A 19,682-nucleotide genomic window follows, 5' to 3' on the forward strand; every position below is an offset into this window, starting at 1 on the left:
GCTATATGAAGGATTTTTACTTTGTTTGGGAATAACTGTACATTGTGGAAATATCAGAGAAATAAATTATGTAGAACAAAAATGCCTCTGACAGGTGGAACAAGGAATCATGTCAGCTCTATTCATTACTATTTCTATCAGCAACGTGGCCTGGGTCTTAGCCTTTGGGAGAACCTGTGGAGAGGAGGGGGTTAATGGCCAATGTGATTATCTCGATCTTGTGATCCAGAGCTGTCCCATGAATGAGTGCCTTTTATGTGCAGTGAGCAGACTGCATCTCAGCTGGTAGACCTGCCTGAAAACCACCTCACTACACATATTGGTGAGTTGGGTCAAATGAATGATTATTTGTATATAGATATGTTTATAATGTGCTGTATGTTTGTTTTTAAATGCTGTTTTAAGTTGTTTGTCTGTTTAAGTTGGCCTGTTTAATATTAATGGTCCTAGGTATCTGACCAGTTTAAGAGACTGCTCTGCTGTGTTCGTATTATCCTTGAGCGATGTAGATTGTTTTTTTAAGAGTTGCTGACCATACAAGCATAGTTTTTTTTTATATGATGTTTTCGATGGCAAGATTTATAGATGTTTGTAGAACCAGGCGGATCTGTCTTGATTACCTTCAGTTGACATTAAATGCACAAAAAATGACCAGACACTCTTATCCAGAGCGATTTACAGGAGAAATTAGGGTTAAGTGCCTTGCTCAAGGGCACATTGACAGATTTTTTTCACCTAGTTGGCTTGGGTATTCAAACCAGCAACTTGTTGGTTACTGGCACAAGGCTCTTAATCACTAGGCTACCTGCCGCTGAGTAAATTACATGCACAGGCATTTGGTCTGGTTTTCTAACTAACACAGTGGATCATTCATAGTGTTTTTTGACCTCCAATACCTCAGCCTGGATTTAAGGATGAAATGACTATAATAACACATGAGAACAGGCACTGCTGTTGACCTACTGTATGCTACAAATAAAGGTCATTAGGTGAACTGAATGAAAACTGAATCACCTCGGTGATGGTAAAGTACTGTATTTTATTCCTCTAGCCAGAACATGTTTGGATTCTGTTAGTGTAGTTTTTTGACCGATGGTGTTCTTCACTCATGTCAACATTCCAAAGTTCACGATGTACCAACACGTCTCAAAGGTGACAAATTAGGGGAAATTGTTGAGCTATTCATTGATGGTCCTGAAGAGCTGCTGCTTTACATTCAATCCCGCTGATCAGGGACTAAATACTAATTGAAATCATTTCAAATACTTTAGCTGTACTTGATTGAGCTTGCCTGTTGCAATGGAACCAATAGAAATCTCCCAAAAGTGCAAACCCCAAACAGATGGCACTCCTGCCAGGCTGAAGCAAAGCTAAAACTATTTGAAAGATTTCAAATAGTATATTAACCCAGGTTTGCCTGAGTAATAACTATTTTGTCAGTCAGTTATATGACCTGTACTATTCAGAAAACATTTGGGTCCGGAATGAGCATTTTGGCTTCTTGCTTATGTTTAACTCCTAGAAAATGGTTTTTGGTAGTAAGTACTCTCAATAACTAAACCATTATGCCCTTGTTTTGATTTGAGGGTGGATTTCAGGGATTACGGTGCCATGTATCTGAATACCCTGGTAATCTGGCTAGTTGGCACCGAGGAGTGAGGTGTTCGGAGGCTGTAGCTTGGCTTCTTAGCCATGGAGACAGAGGGGCTGCCTGCTGCACCAGGCCAGTATAGCCAGCCCGGTCAGCCAGGCCCAGTGCTGGGGCTTCGGAGTCTCTCCTTTGCCTACCAGGGCTTGCTAGAGATCCCCTACGAAGTCATACTAGCCCAGCAACACACCCTGGAAGTGTTGGACCTCAGCTACAACCTGCTGGAGGAGTATCCTTCTGTTATGGGCCCTGTACACAGACAGTATATGCACACATACACACATATTACACGCAGTCGTCACACACACACAAACACACTTGTAGTCATGTACATACACTCACCAGAGATGGAAAACCACACTGTTGAAGACACATACATACAAGCAACACAAACACATTTCTCTCTGACACAAAGAAATACGAGACATGCAACAGGGTTGGGGTCAGTTCCATGTAAATTCCAGTCAATTTAGGAAGTATACTGAAATTCCAATTCCAGTTCTCGTCAAATGCTTTTCAATAAGGAGAATTTTAATTTGTTTAATTTTCTGAATTGACTGGAATTTAAATGGAATTGAACCCAATCCTGACATGATATGTACACGCTGCACATTCACACAAACAATCTCTCCTTCACTCCGCTGCCAACGGAGCCCAGCTCTCCTGGGTGAACTGGAGCAGCTCAGCACTCTGATCCTGGACTGCAACATCTATTCGTCCCACGTCAAGTTCCCCTACATGCCAAGCGTCACCACCGTGTGGATCAACAAGAACAAGATCAGCAACCTGCCCATCTTCGTGGAGGAGATCCGCCGCAAGTTTCCCAACATCAAGTAAGAATGGCTTTTTTACTGTGTGTGTGTGTGGGTGTGTGTGTGTGTGTGTGTGTGTGTGTGTGTGTGTGTGTGTGTGTGTGTGTGTGTGTGTGTGTGTGTTTTTGCTTGGGTCATTTTGTTTCTGTTAAAGCCAACTTCTTTGGGGTTCAGTATGGTGCAACATTGTGGAGCATGGTAATGGTATGGTAATACAATGTACAAAAAACATGACACCATACCACAAAGACCATTTTCAGTGTTGTCTGACCTCTGGATATTTCTACTTCATTTAGGATCCTCAGCATGATGAACAACGAGGCAGCACCCAGTTACTTCAATGGAGGGAGTCTGCCCCAGTACATAGACTACAGGTGAGCTTGAGTGAACACAGCTGATACACTAAAGCTGCACCTGTGTATTTAAAAAAAAAAAAAAGAGATGACAATGATGTATTGTGACACGGTAATTGGAGCAGGATATGATTCTATAACTCTAAATAAGTTACAGTTGGTGCCTGAAGGAATCAGATGTTGTATGATAGACATCTGGCTGTGATATATTTTGTCCCCGATCCATGACAGCTTCATTTAAACATTTTTTTACCTTTATCTAACTAGGCAAGTAACTTAAGAACAAATTCTTATTTAGAATGACTGCCTATCCCAGCAAACCCTCCCCTAACCCGGACAACACTGGGCCAATTGTGCAGAGCCCGATCACGGCCGGTTACGATACCGCCCGGGATCAAACCAGGGTCTGTAGTGACGCCTCTAGTACTGAGATGCAGTGCCTTAGACCGCTGCGCCACTCGGGAGGCCCCAAAAAACCTGAATCAGTCGTAAGCTAATGTACAGCGTGACACACTGTCAAATAATTTTCAGTGCTGTCAAATATTAGCCTATATGCCATATTTGTCTTCCCACACAGGCAGTACGTGATCAGTCAGATCCCAAGCCTGACGATCCTGGATGACACTGAGGTTCTGGGGAAAGAGAGAGCGCAGGCTAAGAAGACCTATAGGATGCAGAGGACCAGGGAAGGCAGCAAAAGGAGGAAGGAGCTCCATCGTTGAACCCTCCTTAATACTGCTACCCATATAACTGATCTGAAGACGTATCAAGATGAGCAAATCATTCATTCTCGCGATAGATGATTAGTTCAAGCAAGCTAGCACCAGTTGTAAATATATTGTCAACATGTTATTTGTTCAAATGAAAATGGGATACTTTTTGTTATGATTTTCTATGGACATGGGGAATTTCCCTTATCATGAAAGAAATGAAGGGAAGATATTCCATTTAAATGGTGAATGAAGATGTTTTGCAAAAGTAAATAATTCCATGTCATACTCAAACGTCATTTTGTCATTACTTGTCTGTTACATATGTCCCTTTGGCAAGAAAAGAGCTTATTTAGGCCTATGAGATATCAAATTACCAGTGTACTGACCGATCTTTCAAAATGACCATTGAAAAGTCCTAACTCAGAGAGTGAGAGTGACAACATGGAATTAACATGACAAGCATGGCTGAGAAATGGATTGTTTCCTCATACAGAGTGTCCAATTATCTATTTGAAAAAGTTAGTTTAAATCTTTATCTTGTGTTATTCAAGATGAAGTGATACACAGCACTGTTCTGTTGTGTTTTTAAATGGTTGTTAGACCTACCATGTGATATGATACAATCTATTGTGTATTGTGTAGGTAACAAATTATGTCAGACAATAGCTATCAAGCTATAAAGGTGACCTATAATCTTTTAATGCACATTATAAAAATGGTTGGCCCTCACCCGTCTGAGTGGTTGGCTGTGAATGCCCTCACCCACTAATACAATTATGCTGACTGATTTGGGTTCTGACCCTCCACAGGATGTCTAGTCAGAACAATGCTGATGCTTTCAGGTATTCTTGTTACTGTCCACAATACAAATAGTCCTCAGAAATGTGTGTCTTCTTTCTTCGGACAACGATAACACTGACCTGAGTGGGTGGGTGCAGTGTCCTGATGTGCCTTTCCATGTGCTCTGATTGGTTGGGAATGGCAGGGCTATGATGGGTGGTGGATAACTAAGGTAGGCTAAACAGCCAAACTAACGGCACTCAAGGGAAACTGACGGGACTGTGAGGGAAATGTAGGTAGAGAGGAGGGGAGCAGGACAGCCTTTTTTTTTACACACATTAATGAAGAATCAGTAGGGTTTAGGCTTGTTGACACATTCACATGTATTGGATTCTAAGCAGTGATCGGTCAGAAAAAACACCTGCCTATCAACATTATTTGAAGAAGATGTTATCAACCATATTATTAACCATTCAGAAGAAGAAAAAAAAATGTCAGTCACTCACTCCCTCACTGCTAGGACTTATCAGTGGACTTAGGTCTTGGAGCTTTGGACCAATAATTCATATATTTTACACGAGATGACTGTTGGGGGGAGCTGTGTTGAAGCCAACTCCCCCACTGTTGTAAAAAATATTTAGGAAAATATAGAAATGCATATATTCATGTCTACATTAGTTTTTGACACGTTTATTCTATTACAGACACTTTAATGCATAATTTTAAATGATATTATGCAAGCTAAACATACAAATATATAAAACATTTCCCTTAACGTATTTTTTAGAGAGTACTAATGTTTCTGTCCCCACTACAACAACAACAAAAATACTTAAATACATGTAATTTTGTCCTTGAAACATTTAATTGAAATACTGTAGAATTCCATTCATTAGTTCCTATGGCGGACTGCTCCTAATAGGGAGTGTCATATGACCGACCCTTGCCTTCAAAGCCTCTCAATGGCCAATACATAGCGTTAGCAATTCAGGGCTTATATACGTCATCGCGTCCGACAAGCTAGCGACCAGAACAAAAAATAAAAAATAAACATTAGCTTCGCTTCAACTGTAAAGAGAAGAAGTGGTATGTGTGACTGTTTTTTGCAATTATTTGTAATCTTCACCATGCTTTCAAAGTAAATGTACTGTATTTAAAGTTATTAAGGGCAAGTGCTGTGACTCAGCATAACTGGTTAGTAACCGGTGACGTTGATTGCTATTCAAAGCTAGCAAGATACGCTAGCCAGCTAGCTAAGTCAACTAGCTAGCTACAGTAACTAACTAATTTAGCCAGGCGTAGGTATAGTTCTAGTTAGCCGCTGTTAGAAATCCCTAAATGTCTCATCTCGCTCTCTATATTATCATGTTTAACACTAGAACCGCACAAAGCCTGTTGTTGTTAGCAAGTGTCTGGTGTGGGAGACTGTCAGTTCAGGACCCAATCTTGGTCCCAATGGGTTAAGCTACTATCTTGAAGTTGAGTTTAGTCGGATACTATTTCCTGATTGCCTCAAAGCTAGCTTTATCAACTTCTCAGGCTAGTATGACTGTCTTAGATATCGTGTAACAAATAACAGGCCTAACACCCCCCTGTAAAATCCAACCCATAATAGAATCTCATTCTATTTCCCATTCTAATAAAATAAAAATGACCTGCTCCAGACACTACTAGGATATATCTTGGGCTAACCATTTAGTTAACAACTCTAACATTCACACGAACATTTTAACATACGCTTACTTGAGAAAATGTATGCCCCGGGAGTTCTGCACAATGGAGAATGTAGAGTTATATTTCAAAATCTGGTTATTTGCTAATGGATACTGTAACAGGGCAGTACTTGGAAAGTTGCGAGAGTACATTGCGGCACAAGGCAATCTTAGGTCATCATGAGTTGACTGTTATTTTTTTTTAACGTTCCCTTCAATTCCATTTGTCCTCAAAGTCACAAGGGTGCTACAAAGATGCACTTTCTTATCAGAAGTATCCCCTTTGACACAGATAAATATGGGGACACGTATTAACCTTGGATACCCTTACATCACAAATACTCTGTTTGACTTCTGATTACACATTCATAGAGGCTGTTGTTTGCGGATTTCACTGTCTGTTCAACCTTGGCAGAGAATCTTCATTTTTAGGCAATAGGCTTATGCTAATACTTCTAGCCTATTCCTATCAAGCACAATTTGTAGGCTATTTGGTTGCATTTTCCTGAGTATAAAAAGGATGTTAGATAGGGATTGGTAGTGAATTAGTTCAAACCACAGTTTGAACAATGCTCAAGTTTTTTCCACTTGTTGAGTGATTAGCCTAATTTAATACGCAGCAGAGGATAGTAGTATTCCAGAAATATTGTGTTTTGGAACACTGTACTAGGCTAATTCACAGGTCTGTTATACCCAGCATTTAGCTGGAATCGTACTTCCCTGTCTGTCCGTGCTGAAACTTCCTTGACCTAACAGGTTCTCCCGTAAAAAGATAAAAAGCAGTAAGTAGTGATTTTCACCTACGCACAGGAGAGGAACCAGAAAATTCCAGAATACTGGAATTCTTTGCATTTGGTTGTTATAAGTTGTTTTTTTAAAGAGAAAATGTTTTTTTAAATTACAAAGTACCTGAGCAATGGGGCAACCACGGGAGCAGGCTCAACTTTTGTGACTGCTCAGGTCACTTGTCCTGGGCAATAGGGCAACCCTTAATGTCAATCCATAAGAAGTTGCCACTGTTTTAGTTTTTGACACTGAACCTTGAATTGTTTCCTCCAGGTAACCCCAGGTGTATGTGTGAGAGAGGGAGAAAGTCTACAGCCATGAGTAATCCTTTTGCACACATAGTTGAGGCTCTGGACCCAAACATCCCCGACCACAAGTTCTACAACCTCTCAAAGCTTGGAGACCCCAGATATGGTAGGATCTCAAAGTACCATAACCCCTTTGGCAATTGGTGGTGAGCATGGTTGGTGTACTAGGCTACATTCTGGAAATGTACTGACATTTAGTTAATTTGAGTAAATGCTCAAACTAGATTTATTCTGATTCATGAATTACATTTCAGTTAATTGCACTGTCACTATTTTTGAACTTCAAACCTGATGGTTAATATGAAATGCTTCCCTCCTCCTACAAGACCGCCTGCCATTCTCCATCCGTGTGCTGCTTGAGTCGGCTGTGAGGAACTGTGATGGGTTCCTGGTGAAGCGGTCAGACGTGGAGAGCATCCTGAACTGGAAGCAGACCCAGACTCAAAGCGTAGAGGTGCCATTCAGACCTGCCAGGGTCATCCTGCAGGATTTCACGTGAGTTAGACCACATGGTGTATCAATTCTGCAGGTGTGCTCACAAGAAATCTTTAATGGTAAAATATGCCGTGGTACTATCTGTATTGTAAACTGGGAAAAGCTGATGGGCAGGTATCCAAATTGAGGTGGCTTTTCTTTCCCTTTTTAAAGGGGTTGCTTTGAATAGTGAATGGATTTATATTATAACTTGTGGCCTGTCTCTTTCCCCTTGCAGTGGAGTGCCTGCAGTAGTGGACTTTGCTGCGATGCGCGACGCTGTGAAGAAGCTGGGTGGAGATCCAGAGAAGATCAACCCAGTATGTCCAGCGGACCTTGTCATTGATCATTCCATCCAGGTGGACTTCAACAGGAAGTAAGTGTGGGGGGTCAGATTTGTGTGTGTGTGGGGAGGGGGGGTCAATTAAAGTAGGGCTGAACATTAAGTGAATTTCCATTCAGGAGGAATTGTTGTGAATTAGAAGTTTATGAATACTGGTCATTTCAGTGAAATACTGCTACACAGGCTAATTGCTGGAGGAATTATTACACCTTTTATGACATATTTATGAAGCAAACACAGGCTGATGTGTAAGCACAGAGTGGAATGTTCTGTAGGGTGAGCTTGTTTGTTGGACTTTGCTCTTAAGAGACTTAGTGGAGCCTGTAGATTTCGACACTTCTGTTGACCACCAGTCATCATAATGTTGCATAACGCTGAAATTATGACAGCATGGTCACAATGTAGGTGAGTCTCCAAGCTGACATTGTTGCAAATATTAACTGCTATTTTGTCCCGAGAGGTGTAAACCTAATAAAGCAAAATATTCCCAACGCTGATACACTGTTTCTTACAGATTTGTAATTTTGTGCTTATTCTACTTTCAAGTAAACATATTAGGAGATGTACATTATGACATTTGTGTAATTTTCACCTGGAACTTAAAAGAAAGCTTTTGGCTAGAGTTTTATTTTGGTATTTGTTTCAGTAGTCAATTGTTGATATAGTTCCAAAATGTTTAGCATGTCAGCAATCAAGTTTTCAAGATATGTACTGTAACTTTCAAAATACAGAAATCAGGCCCCAATGATGCATTTTGCATCATATGATGCCAAAATCATCCAGCGGGACAGATTTCTCTATTCTGAAAGTTGCATATCTTGATTGCTGAAATACTCTTCAACTCCTTTCCTAGATGTTTTACTTTTATGAGAACTGATTACTGATTATGTGTTTAAGAAATTCAGATTGAGTCAATTGATATTTTTCTTTTTCCAGGTCTGACAGCCTCCAGAAAAACCAGGACTTGGAGTTTGACAGAAACAGAGAGCGATTTGAGTTCTTAAAGGTATTTTGTCCACCATGCAAAACCTGTAGTTTAACTCAAGCCTTTCATAAAGGCCACACACTTTACAACACACATGGCCCTCTTTCAATCATAGCAATAACAATATCATGTATAAAACCCACAAGCCTCCATAAACTATTGATCTTGATCCCCGCTCCCGTTCCACAGTGGGGCTCCAAAGCATTCCAGAACATGCGTATCATTCCCCCCGGTTCGGGGATAGTGCACCAGGTCAACCTGGAGTACCTGGCCAGGGTGGTGTTTGACCAGAACGGCTACTACTACCCTGACAGTCTGGTGGGCACCGACTCCCACACCACCATGATTGACGGCCTGGGCGTGCTGGGCTGGGGTAATTACTAGATTGGATTATGTACACTGTTAAAAAGATACATGGGATTGACTCAAATCTTTACTAATGGTGTTAAAATGGATAGTTCACCCAACTTACAAAATTACTGCATTTACAAATTACTGGAGTTTTTTTCGTTTTGTTCCAAGTGGACAGTACTTAGCTACCAATAAACCAAACCCCAAAATGTAGTTGAGAAAATATGAGCTATCTAGCCATGCTACTGGAATGTGCCCAGAGCTGGAATAAATCCTGTCGTACATGTTTGTTGTAGGTGTGGGCGGGATCGAGGCGGAGGCCGTCATGCTGGGCCAGCCAATCAGCATGGTGCTCCCCGAAGTCATCGGCTACAGGCTACAGGGCACCCCCAACAAGTTCATCACCTCAACCGACATCGTCCTCACCGTCACTAAGGTAACTGGTTACACGGTTCCACGACTGCCACTGTTTTATCAATGGACATCTCTTTTGGACAAATCTATCTAATCAATGTAGCTCAAGGCATGAAAGGATTCAGCAAAGTAGCCCTATCAATGCTATTGGTTTGGAGAATGGTGTTGATTTGATAAGGGGATAAATAAAGTTGTATTGAATAGATTAGTTGTAGATAAACAGTGGCAGCAATTTCATTTCACCAGTGTATGTCACATAGAAACACTGTTTGTCTGAGTGTCCCATTATCCCCCTCTGTACCCACAGCACCTGCGCCAGGTCGGCGTCGTGGGGAAGTTTGTGGAGTTCTTCGGGCCAGGTGTGGCACAGCTATCCATAGCCGATCGAGCCACCATCGCCAACATGTGCCCAGAGTACGGCGCTACTGCAGCTTTTTTCCCTGTAGACCACATCAGTCTTCAGTACCTGGAGCAGACAGGTGAGATATCCACACCAATGCACATGAGCAGCACTTGTCTATATTTACAATGTTTCTGATTCAGATGGAAAGCAATACAGATATTACATTGGCCTCTTTTTTTAAAATTGCAAACTTTCAAACAGCCTTTGAATGTTACACCACCTACTTAGCGGAGTAATTTTTCTCCTTTTGTAATGGCAAAAACCTTTCTGAATACATTTTAAATGTAAAACGGGGCTGATAATAGTAGTATTAAAAACCTGAGGGAACTGTAGATGTAACTGGCAAAGTCTAATTTACTTCATGTCTGGATTCTTCATTTTCTTTCCTCATTCCTCTTTCCCCTGCTCACTCTGCCCAGGGAGAGATTCTGAGAAGCTGGATTACATCACCAGGTATCTGAAAGCAGTAGCCATGTTCAGAGACTACAGCAACTCCTCCCAGGACCCTGACTTCACCCAGGTACTCTGTTCCACAGTGGATCCTTTTCAAACACCTTTAGTCATTTAGAAATTAGGACTTGTAGTTTCTGGATGTATTTGATTAAAGATTGTCAGGCATGCTAGACTAGCTATGGTGACTTTTGGAAGTCATTCTGTTTTGAAAATGATTTTTTAATTTTAATTTTTTTATTTCACCTTTATTTAACCAGGTAGGCAAGTTGAGAACAAGTTCTCATTTACAATTGCGACCTGGCCAAGATAAAGCAAAGCAGTTCGACAGATACAACGACACAGAGTTACACATGGAGTAAAACAAACATACAGTCAATAATACACTATAAACAAGTCTATATACAATGTGAGCAAATGAGGGAGAAGGGAGGTAAAGGCAAAAAAGGCCATGGTGGCAAAGTAAATACAATATAGCAAGTAAAACACTGGAATGGTAGTTTTGCAATGGAAGAATGTGCAAAGTAGAAATAAAAATAATGGGGTGCAAAGGAGCAAAATAAATAAATTAAATACAGTTGGGAAAGAGGTAGTTGTTTGGGCTAAATTATAGGTGGGCTATGTACAGGTGCAGTAATCTGTGAGCTGCTCTGACAGTTGGTGCTTAAAGCTAGTGAGGGAGATAAGTGTTTCCAGTTTCAGAGATTTTTGTAGTTCGTTCCAGTCATTGGCAGCAGAGAACTGGAAGGAGAGGCGGCCAAAGAAAGAATTGGTTTTGGGTGTGACTAGAGAGATATACCTGCCTGGAGCGTGTGCTACAGGTGGGAGATGCTATGGTGACCAGCGAGCTGAGATAAGGGGGGACTTTACCTACCAGGGTCTTGTAGATGACATGGAGCCAGTGGGTTTGGCGACGAGTATGAAGCGAGGGCCAGCCAACGAGAGCGTACAGGTCGCAATGGTGGGTAGTATATGGGGCTTTGGTGACAAAACGGATTGCACTGTGATAGACTGCATCCAATTTGTTGAGTAGGGTATTGGAGGCTATTTTGTAAATGACATCGCCAAAGTCGAGGATTGGTAGGATGGTCAGTTTTACAAGGGTATGTTTGGCAGCATGAGTGAAGGATGCTTTGTTGCGAAATAGGAAGCCAATTCTAGATTTAACTTTGGATTGGAGATGTTTGATATGGGTCTGGAAGGAGAGTTTACAGTCTAACCAGACACCTAAGTATTTGTAGTTGTCCATGTATTCTAAGTCAGAGCTGTCCAGAGTAGTGATGTTGGACAGGCGGGTAGGTGCAGGTAGCGATCGGTTGAAGAGCATGCATTTAGTTTGACAAGTGTATGACTGGAATGTATCTGTGAAATGATTGGCAAGTCTCCCTTTTAATCTCCTCCTTTTGCTTTCGGTCTCATTGTGATTTTCCCTCTGTGCCGCCTCCGCTCTCCATCCTATGCAGGTGCATGAGCTGGACCTGAGCACCGTGGTTCCGTGCTGCAGTGGTCCCAAGAGGCCTCAGGACAGGGTGGCTGTGTCGGACATGAAGACTGACTTTGAGGCATGTCTGGCAGCTAAGGTAATGACGACACCTGCTTAACACTGACTTTTTTGGTATCTACATGCTAATAGCATCCTGTTATCTCAAGTCCTTCCCTTTTTAATATTTGCATGTGTGTATGAGGTGTGCACAGAGTTAGAAAACCTATAGGTGAGCCCACTAGCTTTTCTAACACTGTGGACTTGTGCCATTGCAGCAAGGCTTCAAGGGTTTCCAGGTGACTCCAGAGCTTTACCACGTGAAGGTTCCATTCCAATACAATGACAAGGAGTACAGCCTCTCCCACGGCTCAGTGGTCATTGCTGCCATCACCAGCTGTACCAACACCAGCAACCCCTCTGTTATGCTGGGGGCTGGTACGTATCCCTCGCTCCATACCTCATACCCTGCGCTGTCTGGGTTGTGTTCGTTAGACACCAAGCAGACAAAATTGATGGAAACAGAGGGACTACCTGGACTCCAAAAATAAATGTTATCCTTTTGTTTTCTGCTGCAAAAACATTTCCAAAGTTTTCCGTTACTTGCCCCAATGAACACACCCCAGCTATCAGCAGCTGTAATTGGATTGATGTCTGGGAAGTTGCTTAGTCAATAAGGTTGAATTGGCTCTGCGTTGCTTTTCAGGTCTCCTGGCGAAGAAGGCCATCGAGGCTGGTCTGAGCATGAAGCCCTACATCAAGACCAGCCTGTCGCCCGGCAGCGGAGTGGTCACCTACTACCTAAAGGAGAGTGGCGTCATGGACTACCTCTTCCAGCTCGGGTAAGGCACTCCTTCCTGAAGACTAATTGTCTGGAGAATGAGGGGTTCAGCTCAAAAGTCTTTCCTAGCTTCTTTATCCTCCTTCATTTCAGGATGACAGTGTGACGTATTTAATCAATAAGGCCCGAGGAGGTGTGGTATATGGCCAGTAGACCACGGCTAAGGGCTGTTCTTATGCGCAACTCTGTGGTATATTGGCCATATACCACAAACTGCTGAGGTGCCTTATTGCTATTATAAACTGCTTACCAACATGATACTTTTTTTTCTAATATCATACCCATGATATACCATGGCTTTCAGCCAATCAGCATTCAGGGCTCGAACCACCCAGTTTATAATTTCCTTTTTGTCGGTATATGTTATTTTCCCCCCCGTCAGGTTTGAAGTGGTGGGTTATGGCTGCATGACATGTATAGGTAACAGTGGGCCCCTCCCAGAGCCTGTGGTGGAGGCCATTACTCAGGTAACTACTAACTTTTAACATTTTACACCCACACCTGGGCTGTGTTCATTAGCGCATGCAATGGAAAACACCATTTTTTTGGGGGGTGGTCCATTTAATCCCTCCATTTCAGTACGTTTTCTTTTGGGTGCCTAATGAACACAACCCTGCATGGTCAATGGCTACAGCTCCTCACACGTTCCTCTACCTTCAGGGAGATCTAGTAGCCGCTGGGATCCTATCAGGTAACAGGAACTTTGAGGGGCGTGTCCACCCCAACACACGAGCCAATTACCTGGCCTCTCCCCCGCTGGTCATTGCCTACGCTATCGCCGGAACCGTGAGGATTGACTTTGATACAGAGCCCATTGGTGAGTGTCCTCAAACCAACGCCGTGAATTGTCAATGGTTCTGTAGTTTTTCTATATAGCATTCACACCAGTGGAGGCTGTAATGGGTGGAATTAAATGAATCGAGTGGTACCGTTCCATTCATTCAATTCCACCCATTACAATGAGCCAAATCCTCCAATTTTAAGGTGACACTAGCCTTCACTGGTTCATACATGCACTGTTCCTGGAGCTCTCAAGACGTTTAAACAGATTGGGCTGTCGGTGCTGACACTGGTTTCTGTTTTTCTTTCGCCTCCTCTGGTTTCATGGTGTAGCTCTGAACAACGAAGGGAAGGAGGTTTTCCTCAGGGACATCTGGCCCACACGGGAGGAGATCCAGGCTGTGGAGAGACAGTTTGTCATTCCTGCTATGTTCAAAGAGGTTTATGAGAAGATTGAGGTAAACTCAACTCTTTGGATATTCATTGTATATGATTTTTTTCCCCCTTGTTTCATTGTGTAGACAAGTTGATTAGTGGGGGGGGGGTTAATTAATGCCTCAACATTTCAGCCTCTAGGCCATAAAGTGTAAAAATGTGTGTCAATAGGTTACTTTTTCAAGGTTTTGGTTAGTACATTAGTGTAAAGAGCTGTTGTCTTTGTAGTTTTGATATGGGACTGTTCTACCTTGTTCCGCCCTGTCAGAAAGTGAATGAACGCTGGAACGCCCTCAACGCCCCCTCAGACAAGCTGTACACCTGGGACCCCAAGTCCACCTACATCAAGTCCCCACCCTTCTTCGATGGACTGGTACAACACACTAACCTAATGCTGTCGTAATGTCGGAGTTCTTTCCCCTCGGATTTCAGATTACGTTAAAGGGATAGTTCAGAGAAAGTACATATTTATATATTTGTTTCCAGGTAGCCTATGGACAAGAAGAGACTGCAATACACACCTAGACACTTTTACCAACTGCTAATATTATGAAGTCATTGTCATTCATGCAATTCCGCAGAACTATCTCCTTAACCTTTCGGTGATTCATTCAGACCAAGGAACTACAGACCCCCAAGTCCATAACTAACGCCTACGTGCTGCTGAACTTCGGTGACTCTGTGACCACAGACCACATCTCTCCTGCTGGGAACATCGCCCGAACCAGTCCTGCAGCACGGTACCTGACCAGCAGAGGGTGAGAGATGGGAAGCAGTCACTATTTCACATTACTAATAGTATTTTTTATACTACTGAGCTGAGCTGTACTGCACTTGCCTGGTAATACACTCTTCCCCCCCATGGCTGGAACCGTGCTGGAAAGGATCATGCGGAATGAAAATATCCCAACCAGCAGAGTATACATTTTTGGTCCGCATGATGGTGTGAAATTTAACGCTGGGTTTTTTAGTATGTTTATGATAGAGTGAAGTTATATGAAGGGTCAAAGGTTTAATCTTTCTCTTATCCTTTGCCCTGGCAGTTTAAACCCACGTGACTTCAACTCGTACGGATCTCGGCGTGGCAACGATGCTGTGATGGCCCGGGGCACGTTCGCCAACATCCGTCTCTTCAACAAGTTCCTGAACAAGCAGGCTCCGCGCACCCTGCACTTACCTTCTGATGAAACGGTAAAGCCCTGTAATAATTTGCAATAATAATCTCTGTAATGTAATAATTCTCTGGATAATTTTAGTCACCAGATTATGTATAAAGTTATTACATTATCAGATGAGTTTAAAAAAATGTTGCTTATGTAATAACTTACAATACATGTATGTTTTGAGTTTGTATTTTGACCGCATATTGCAGTTTCCTTGTTGTATGGCTGTTATATGTACTCTGGTTGTCCACTTGAATCAATGTGTAAATATTCAGTGTATTCTTGGGTTGTCTGTTTCTCTACAGCTGGATGTGTTTGATGCTGCTGAGCGCTACCAGCAGGCTGGCCTCCCCCTTATGATCCTGGCTGGGAAGGAGTACGGATCGGGCAGCTCGAGAGACTGGGCCGCTAAAGGTCCCTTCCTCCTGGTCTGTCTCTCCTCTTATCATAACTGTGTTTTGATATGTTATCTTTTTTTACATTACCTTTTGATGATGTATGATGTTGTAGATTAGAAGAATGTATGGAAAAAATGGATTTGAATGCATGATACTTTCCATTAGCCAAGATAAGATTCTGGTGAGCTGTGTGGATTTGTTATTTCACATTCTTGAACAAACATACAATTCAAAGTAGGGACAATGTACACAGAAGCCATAAACACCAGGTGGCACCATGAGAAAGACACAATTAGATGATGCAAGACTCTTGAATAATAATTTATTCAACCTGTATAGCGCTTTTCAAAGAGCTTCAAAGCACAAGTCATTTAGCAAAACATGAGATGGACAGTCATTAGAAAGTTCATGGCTTGAGTGGTCATCTGAGGGAGGTGGTCAAGCTGGGAGAGAAAGTCCAGAGGCAGGCAGGAAGCGCGGTCTCATCAAGGTGTCTCACTGTTTCTGGCTTCTCCATAGTATAACTTAGTCAGATGAAGTTTTCGCTAAGCCATTGCAGTCCATGGACTCTGTAGTAAGTAGGTAGCTAGCTACTCCTTCACTACTACCAAAATGAAGCCCCCACTTGGATGATGCCATGGCAGTCATGTATAATTAAGAGTTTCTCGGAGGGCAGGCTGCAGGGATACCCCTATGATACCCCTCTTCTGTGCCCCTCTCCCAGGGAATCAAGGCGGTGCTGGCAGAGAGCTATGAGAGAATCCACCGCAGTAACCTGGTGGGCATGGGGGTGATTCCTCTGGAGTACCTGGCTGGGGACACAGCAGACAGCCTGGGGCTGACAGGACGCGAGCGCTACACCGTGGTCATCCCTGAGCCACTAACACCCAGGATGATTGTTGACATTAAGGTTGGTCTGCCTGCTGATGATAAAATGGGATGGGAAATACTGGACTGAGGAAAGGTTACCAATCATTCATATGGTCAATTTTGCAGGAGTTTCTAGATCCTTTCATGGCACAGCTAACAAATGGACCTTAGTAGTTTCTGTTCACTTTCTGTACTGTGATTCTGTGGCAATACTTTGTATATAGTAATGTGGTCATATTTTACTATTATTTTGAAGTGTTAAATAAACGTATACTTAGCTGGGTAGCTTACTCCTGGAACATGCGGCATCAACAGCAGTTAATCCTAATATCCTACCGCTGTCTTTTTCCCTTCCGTCACAGCTCGACACGGGCAAAACATTCCAGGTGAGGATGAGGTTTGACACGGACGTGGAGCTGACGTACTTCCACAACGGAGGCATCCTGAACTACATGATCCGCAAGATGTCTGAGAACTAGAGAGCACGCCGTTGGGACCAAGTCACGCTGAACACGAAAATCCTCCGTGTAGATGGCGATACAGAACGTGCTGAGTCTCCCTCTCTGTTTCTGTTTGATTTTAACATTTGGTTTACATAATCTTATGTTTTTAGTGCATTAATTGGTTCCATACTTGATCCATTGCAGGTCGGAATGATGGAATGAGTCAAAGTACCCCACAACACATTTAACACTGGTATGATGTACACCTGGGTTCAAATAGTCTTTGCTTTCTTAATCAAGCCCAGCTAAAGTGTTTGAAAGAAAACAAATACTTTTTTAACCCAGGTCTCGTATGATGTAACCACCCTACCTCTTTGTTGCCAAACCAGTGGTTCACCCACCCTCATCCCTCCCACCGTCCATGCTAACATTAGCTAGCCATGCACACAAACCTAGTCAGCGTCCATGTTAACATTAGCTAGCCATGCACACAAACCAAGTCAGCTGTCTTGTCCAGTTGTTATCATCGTTGGTTCAGAGCTGCCAGTCATGGTCATCTGTTCCGACCAGGGTTGTATTTGTTGATTTCATGTCTTATTATAAACTGCTGCTGTGGTGAAGCAGACATAGGCTGCTTCTGAAATGGAGCCCTATTCCCTTCATAGTGCACTACTTGTGACAAATGTGTGCACTGTATAGGTAATAAGGTGTTAACCCCAGACACTGTAATAGGTTGGCTTCGACTCCTGACAACGAGGGTGTTGTCTTTGTATTATGAAAAAGAGACCAGCATAGTTTATTAGAATGCAATTAGAGTACCTAAGTTGAATTGCCTTAAATGGTGAAGTTGACATTAACCCTCGCCTTTTATGAGAGGAACAGTATATTGTGCGTATGCCTCGTCTCTTAAATCCAGCCTCTGTTTTTACTAGATCACTAATTTCAGTCTTGTTTGTTTCACAAATCCACTTTTCTTTCTTAACCTGTTGATGTTGGCAATAGGACTTATATGATTTTGTCACAGTGGGTACTTACTACTGTTGGTGAGTAGGGTTGCAACGTTTCCAGAAATCTGTTAGAATCCACCAACCAGAATTGTGCAACCCTATTGGTGAATGTGGCTGGACTTAATTCCCAGTTGCCTGTGTGACAGGGAGGCTAGTAAATCAAATTAATATAATCATGAATTCCAAACTGCATGAAGTGAGAATTCATATTTTCTCTAAGCACTTGGGGTTTAATGGACCAAATAGTTTCTATCAATAAGAATGAAGTCCTACTTTGAGATTATTTTCAGAAGGTACTTGTTTGTGGTATAGATAAAATGTATATTTTTTCCAAGGTTAGCAGAAGGAGTCTGCTACAAGGCCACACCCGGGCTAGTGGTAGTCTTCGTCCTTCCTGTTTTTCTTTCCGCAAATAACTGGACATATCCACCATATTGCTGTCCCCTATCATGTTATGAAATGGCTCAGGGGCAGAGTAAGACTACATTTGTCAAATTTAATACACATTCATTTATGACTTTAGACAGGAATGTTTTTGGAAAAAAAGGAGAGCTGCACATCGGATGCAAGAATTGAATAACCACGTTTCGACAGACAAGCTGTCTTCATCAAAGTATATTCTCCGCTAGCCAGCACATCGCCTAAACAGGTGTGCGGTTCTTTTGCCTCTAATAAACTTTAACTTCTACATAACTCAAATGCAGCACTGTTGTCAATAATTGTGCATTACTAGCATACTGTAGCCTATTCTTAAAATGTATTTAAAGAAATGCAATGAAGACCACTGGATTTGGAATATAACATTAAGAATTGCACACACAATTACATTTAACTGAAATTTGAAAATACAATCTGTACAATAACTGTCTAAAATGGTGCAAATATCAATGTAATTTTAGTAACCCTAACCCACACACAGCTGTATTAAAGTTAGCACCATATATTTGAATAACAAAACAATAACTGGTCTTTTTATACAGAACTTCTGTATTCCTCAAACCCAGTTATGCCTTGCTACCATCATCATGGACGTACATTTGAATACAGCCATGCTACCACTGAGACTGAGGTCAAATAACACTTAGAATGTACAGGAGGTATCCATTACTCACAATACTATTAGTTCTACACAGATGACCAGTGCAGCGGTTACAGCTCTCAATAATAATAATTAGTGTAAACGGTACTATACATCTCTAAAGCTACTGAAGGGTAAAGAAACTCGTGTAATTTGAGAGTACTATCCCTTTAAACTACTGGAGCTGGAATAGTGCTTATGAGCAGGTTGACATTAGGTACACCACCCCGTTCACGAAAAGGTTCGCTCCTACAGACCGTGAGTCACGTGGCCTATCTTGCTAAATAAAGCAGCAGATCTGCCAACATGCACGCATTTTGTGTACCAACCACGCAGTTATCTGTCCACGTACGCAGAAATGAATAGAGCCCGATTTTTATTTTTATATATCTAAAAAAAATCCAAAGAGTGAATCTAACAACCCTATTTTCGAGCTGCAAAACACATGGAGATTAATACGTCATTATTCGACGTATTTACCCAGTGTCTGCCCCTCCTGTTTGTTGTGATGCTGAGTTTGCCGACTGTCAGCTGTACGTAAACACATTGACAAATCCCTTTTCGACTCCGTGTCTTGTGGAAAGGTAAACACTAATTGTTTCAAAGTTACGTTAACAAACATAGCCCACTGATTGTCCATCCTATAAAGTGCCAG

The 19,682-nt window shown here is 42.2% G+C and overlaps 2 protein-coding genes across 3 annotated transcripts; both read left to right on the plus strand.

Moving 5' to 3' along the window:
* The first annotated feature begins 166 nt into the window (after window positions 1-166).
* On the plus strand, window positions 167-3,811 carry LOC112214711 (U2 small nuclear ribonucleoprotein A'-like). 2 transcript variants are annotated; one of them, XM_042298369.1, is made up of 5 exons: window positions 167-322; window positions 1,587-1,877; window positions 2,299-2,481; window positions 2,757-2,834; window positions 3,391-3,811. In XM_042298369.1, exons 2-5 carry the CDS (start codon window positions 1,693-1,695, stop codon window positions 3,533-3,535), a joined length of 591 nt encoding a protein of 196 aa, XP_042154303.1. In that variant the 5' UTR covers window positions 167-322; window positions 1,587-1,692; the 3' UTR covers window positions 3,536-3,811. The 2 variants fall into 2 exon arrangements, with proteins under 2 accessions (XP_042154303.1, XP_042154304.1); XM_042298370.1 differs by having other exon boundaries at window positions 2,302-2,481.
* A 1,435-nt stretch (window positions 3,812-5,246) lies between these two features.
* On the plus strand, window positions 5,247-18,642 carry aco1 (aconitase 1, soluble). The gene is made up of 21 exons (XM_024373666.2): window positions 5,247-5,392; window positions 7,078-7,218; window positions 7,439-7,607; window positions 7,825-7,962; window positions 8,866-8,935; window positions 9,104-9,287; window positions 9,562-9,701; window positions 9,987-10,158; window positions 10,502-10,602; window positions 11,996-12,112; window positions 12,291-12,450; window positions 12,719-12,854; window positions 13,236-13,320; window positions 13,514-13,670; window positions 13,967-14,091; window positions 14,337-14,441; window positions 14,684-14,826; window positions 15,112-15,259; window positions 15,537-15,659; window positions 16,354-16,539; window positions 16,862-18,642. Exons 2-21 carry the CDS (start codon window positions 7,092-7,094, stop codon window positions 16,976-16,978), a joined length of 2,703 nt encoding a protein of 900 aa, XP_024229434.1. The 5' UTR covers window positions 5,247-5,392; window positions 7,078-7,091; the 3' UTR covers window positions 16,979-18,642.
* The last annotated feature ends 1,040 nt before the right edge of the window (window positions 18,643-19,682 follow it).

This window comes from Oncorhynchus tshawytscha, linkage group LG15 (assembly GCF_018296145.1).
Source record: "Oncorhynchus tshawytscha isolate Ot180627B linkage group LG15, Otsh_v2.0, whole genome shotgun sequence".
Taxonomy (NCBI): domain Eukaryota; kingdom Metazoa; phylum Chordata; class Actinopteri; order Salmoniformes; family Salmonidae; genus Oncorhynchus; species Oncorhynchus tshawytscha.

Bases quoted from the DNA above. Each gene is read 5' to 3' on its own strand.
- aco1 (XM_024373666.2), top strand. From the start codon at position 7,092: ATGTGTGAGAGAGGGAGAAAGTCTACAGCCATGAGTAATCCTTTTGCA. The intron at 8,936-9,103 runs GTATTTTGTCCA...CCCGTTCCACAG, and splicing joins AGCGATTTGAGTTCTTAAAG to TGGGGCTCCAAAGCATTCCA. The intron at 12,451-12,718 runs GTACGTATCCCT...GTTGCTTTTCAG, and splicing joins CTCTGTTATGCTGGGGGCTG to GTCTCCTGGCGAAGAAGGCC.
- LOC112214711 (XM_042298369.1), top strand. From the start codon at position 1,693: ATGGAGACAGAGGGGCTGCCTGCTGCACCAGGCCAGTATAGCCAGCCC. The intron at 1,878-2,298 runs GTATCCTTCTGT...CCGCTGCCAACG, and splicing joins AGCTACAACCTGCTGGAGGA to GAGCCCAGCTCTCCTGGGTG. The intron at 2,482-2,756 runs GTAAGAATGGCT...TACTTCATTTAG, and splicing joins CGCAAGTTTCCCAACATCAA to GATCCTCAGCATGATGAACA.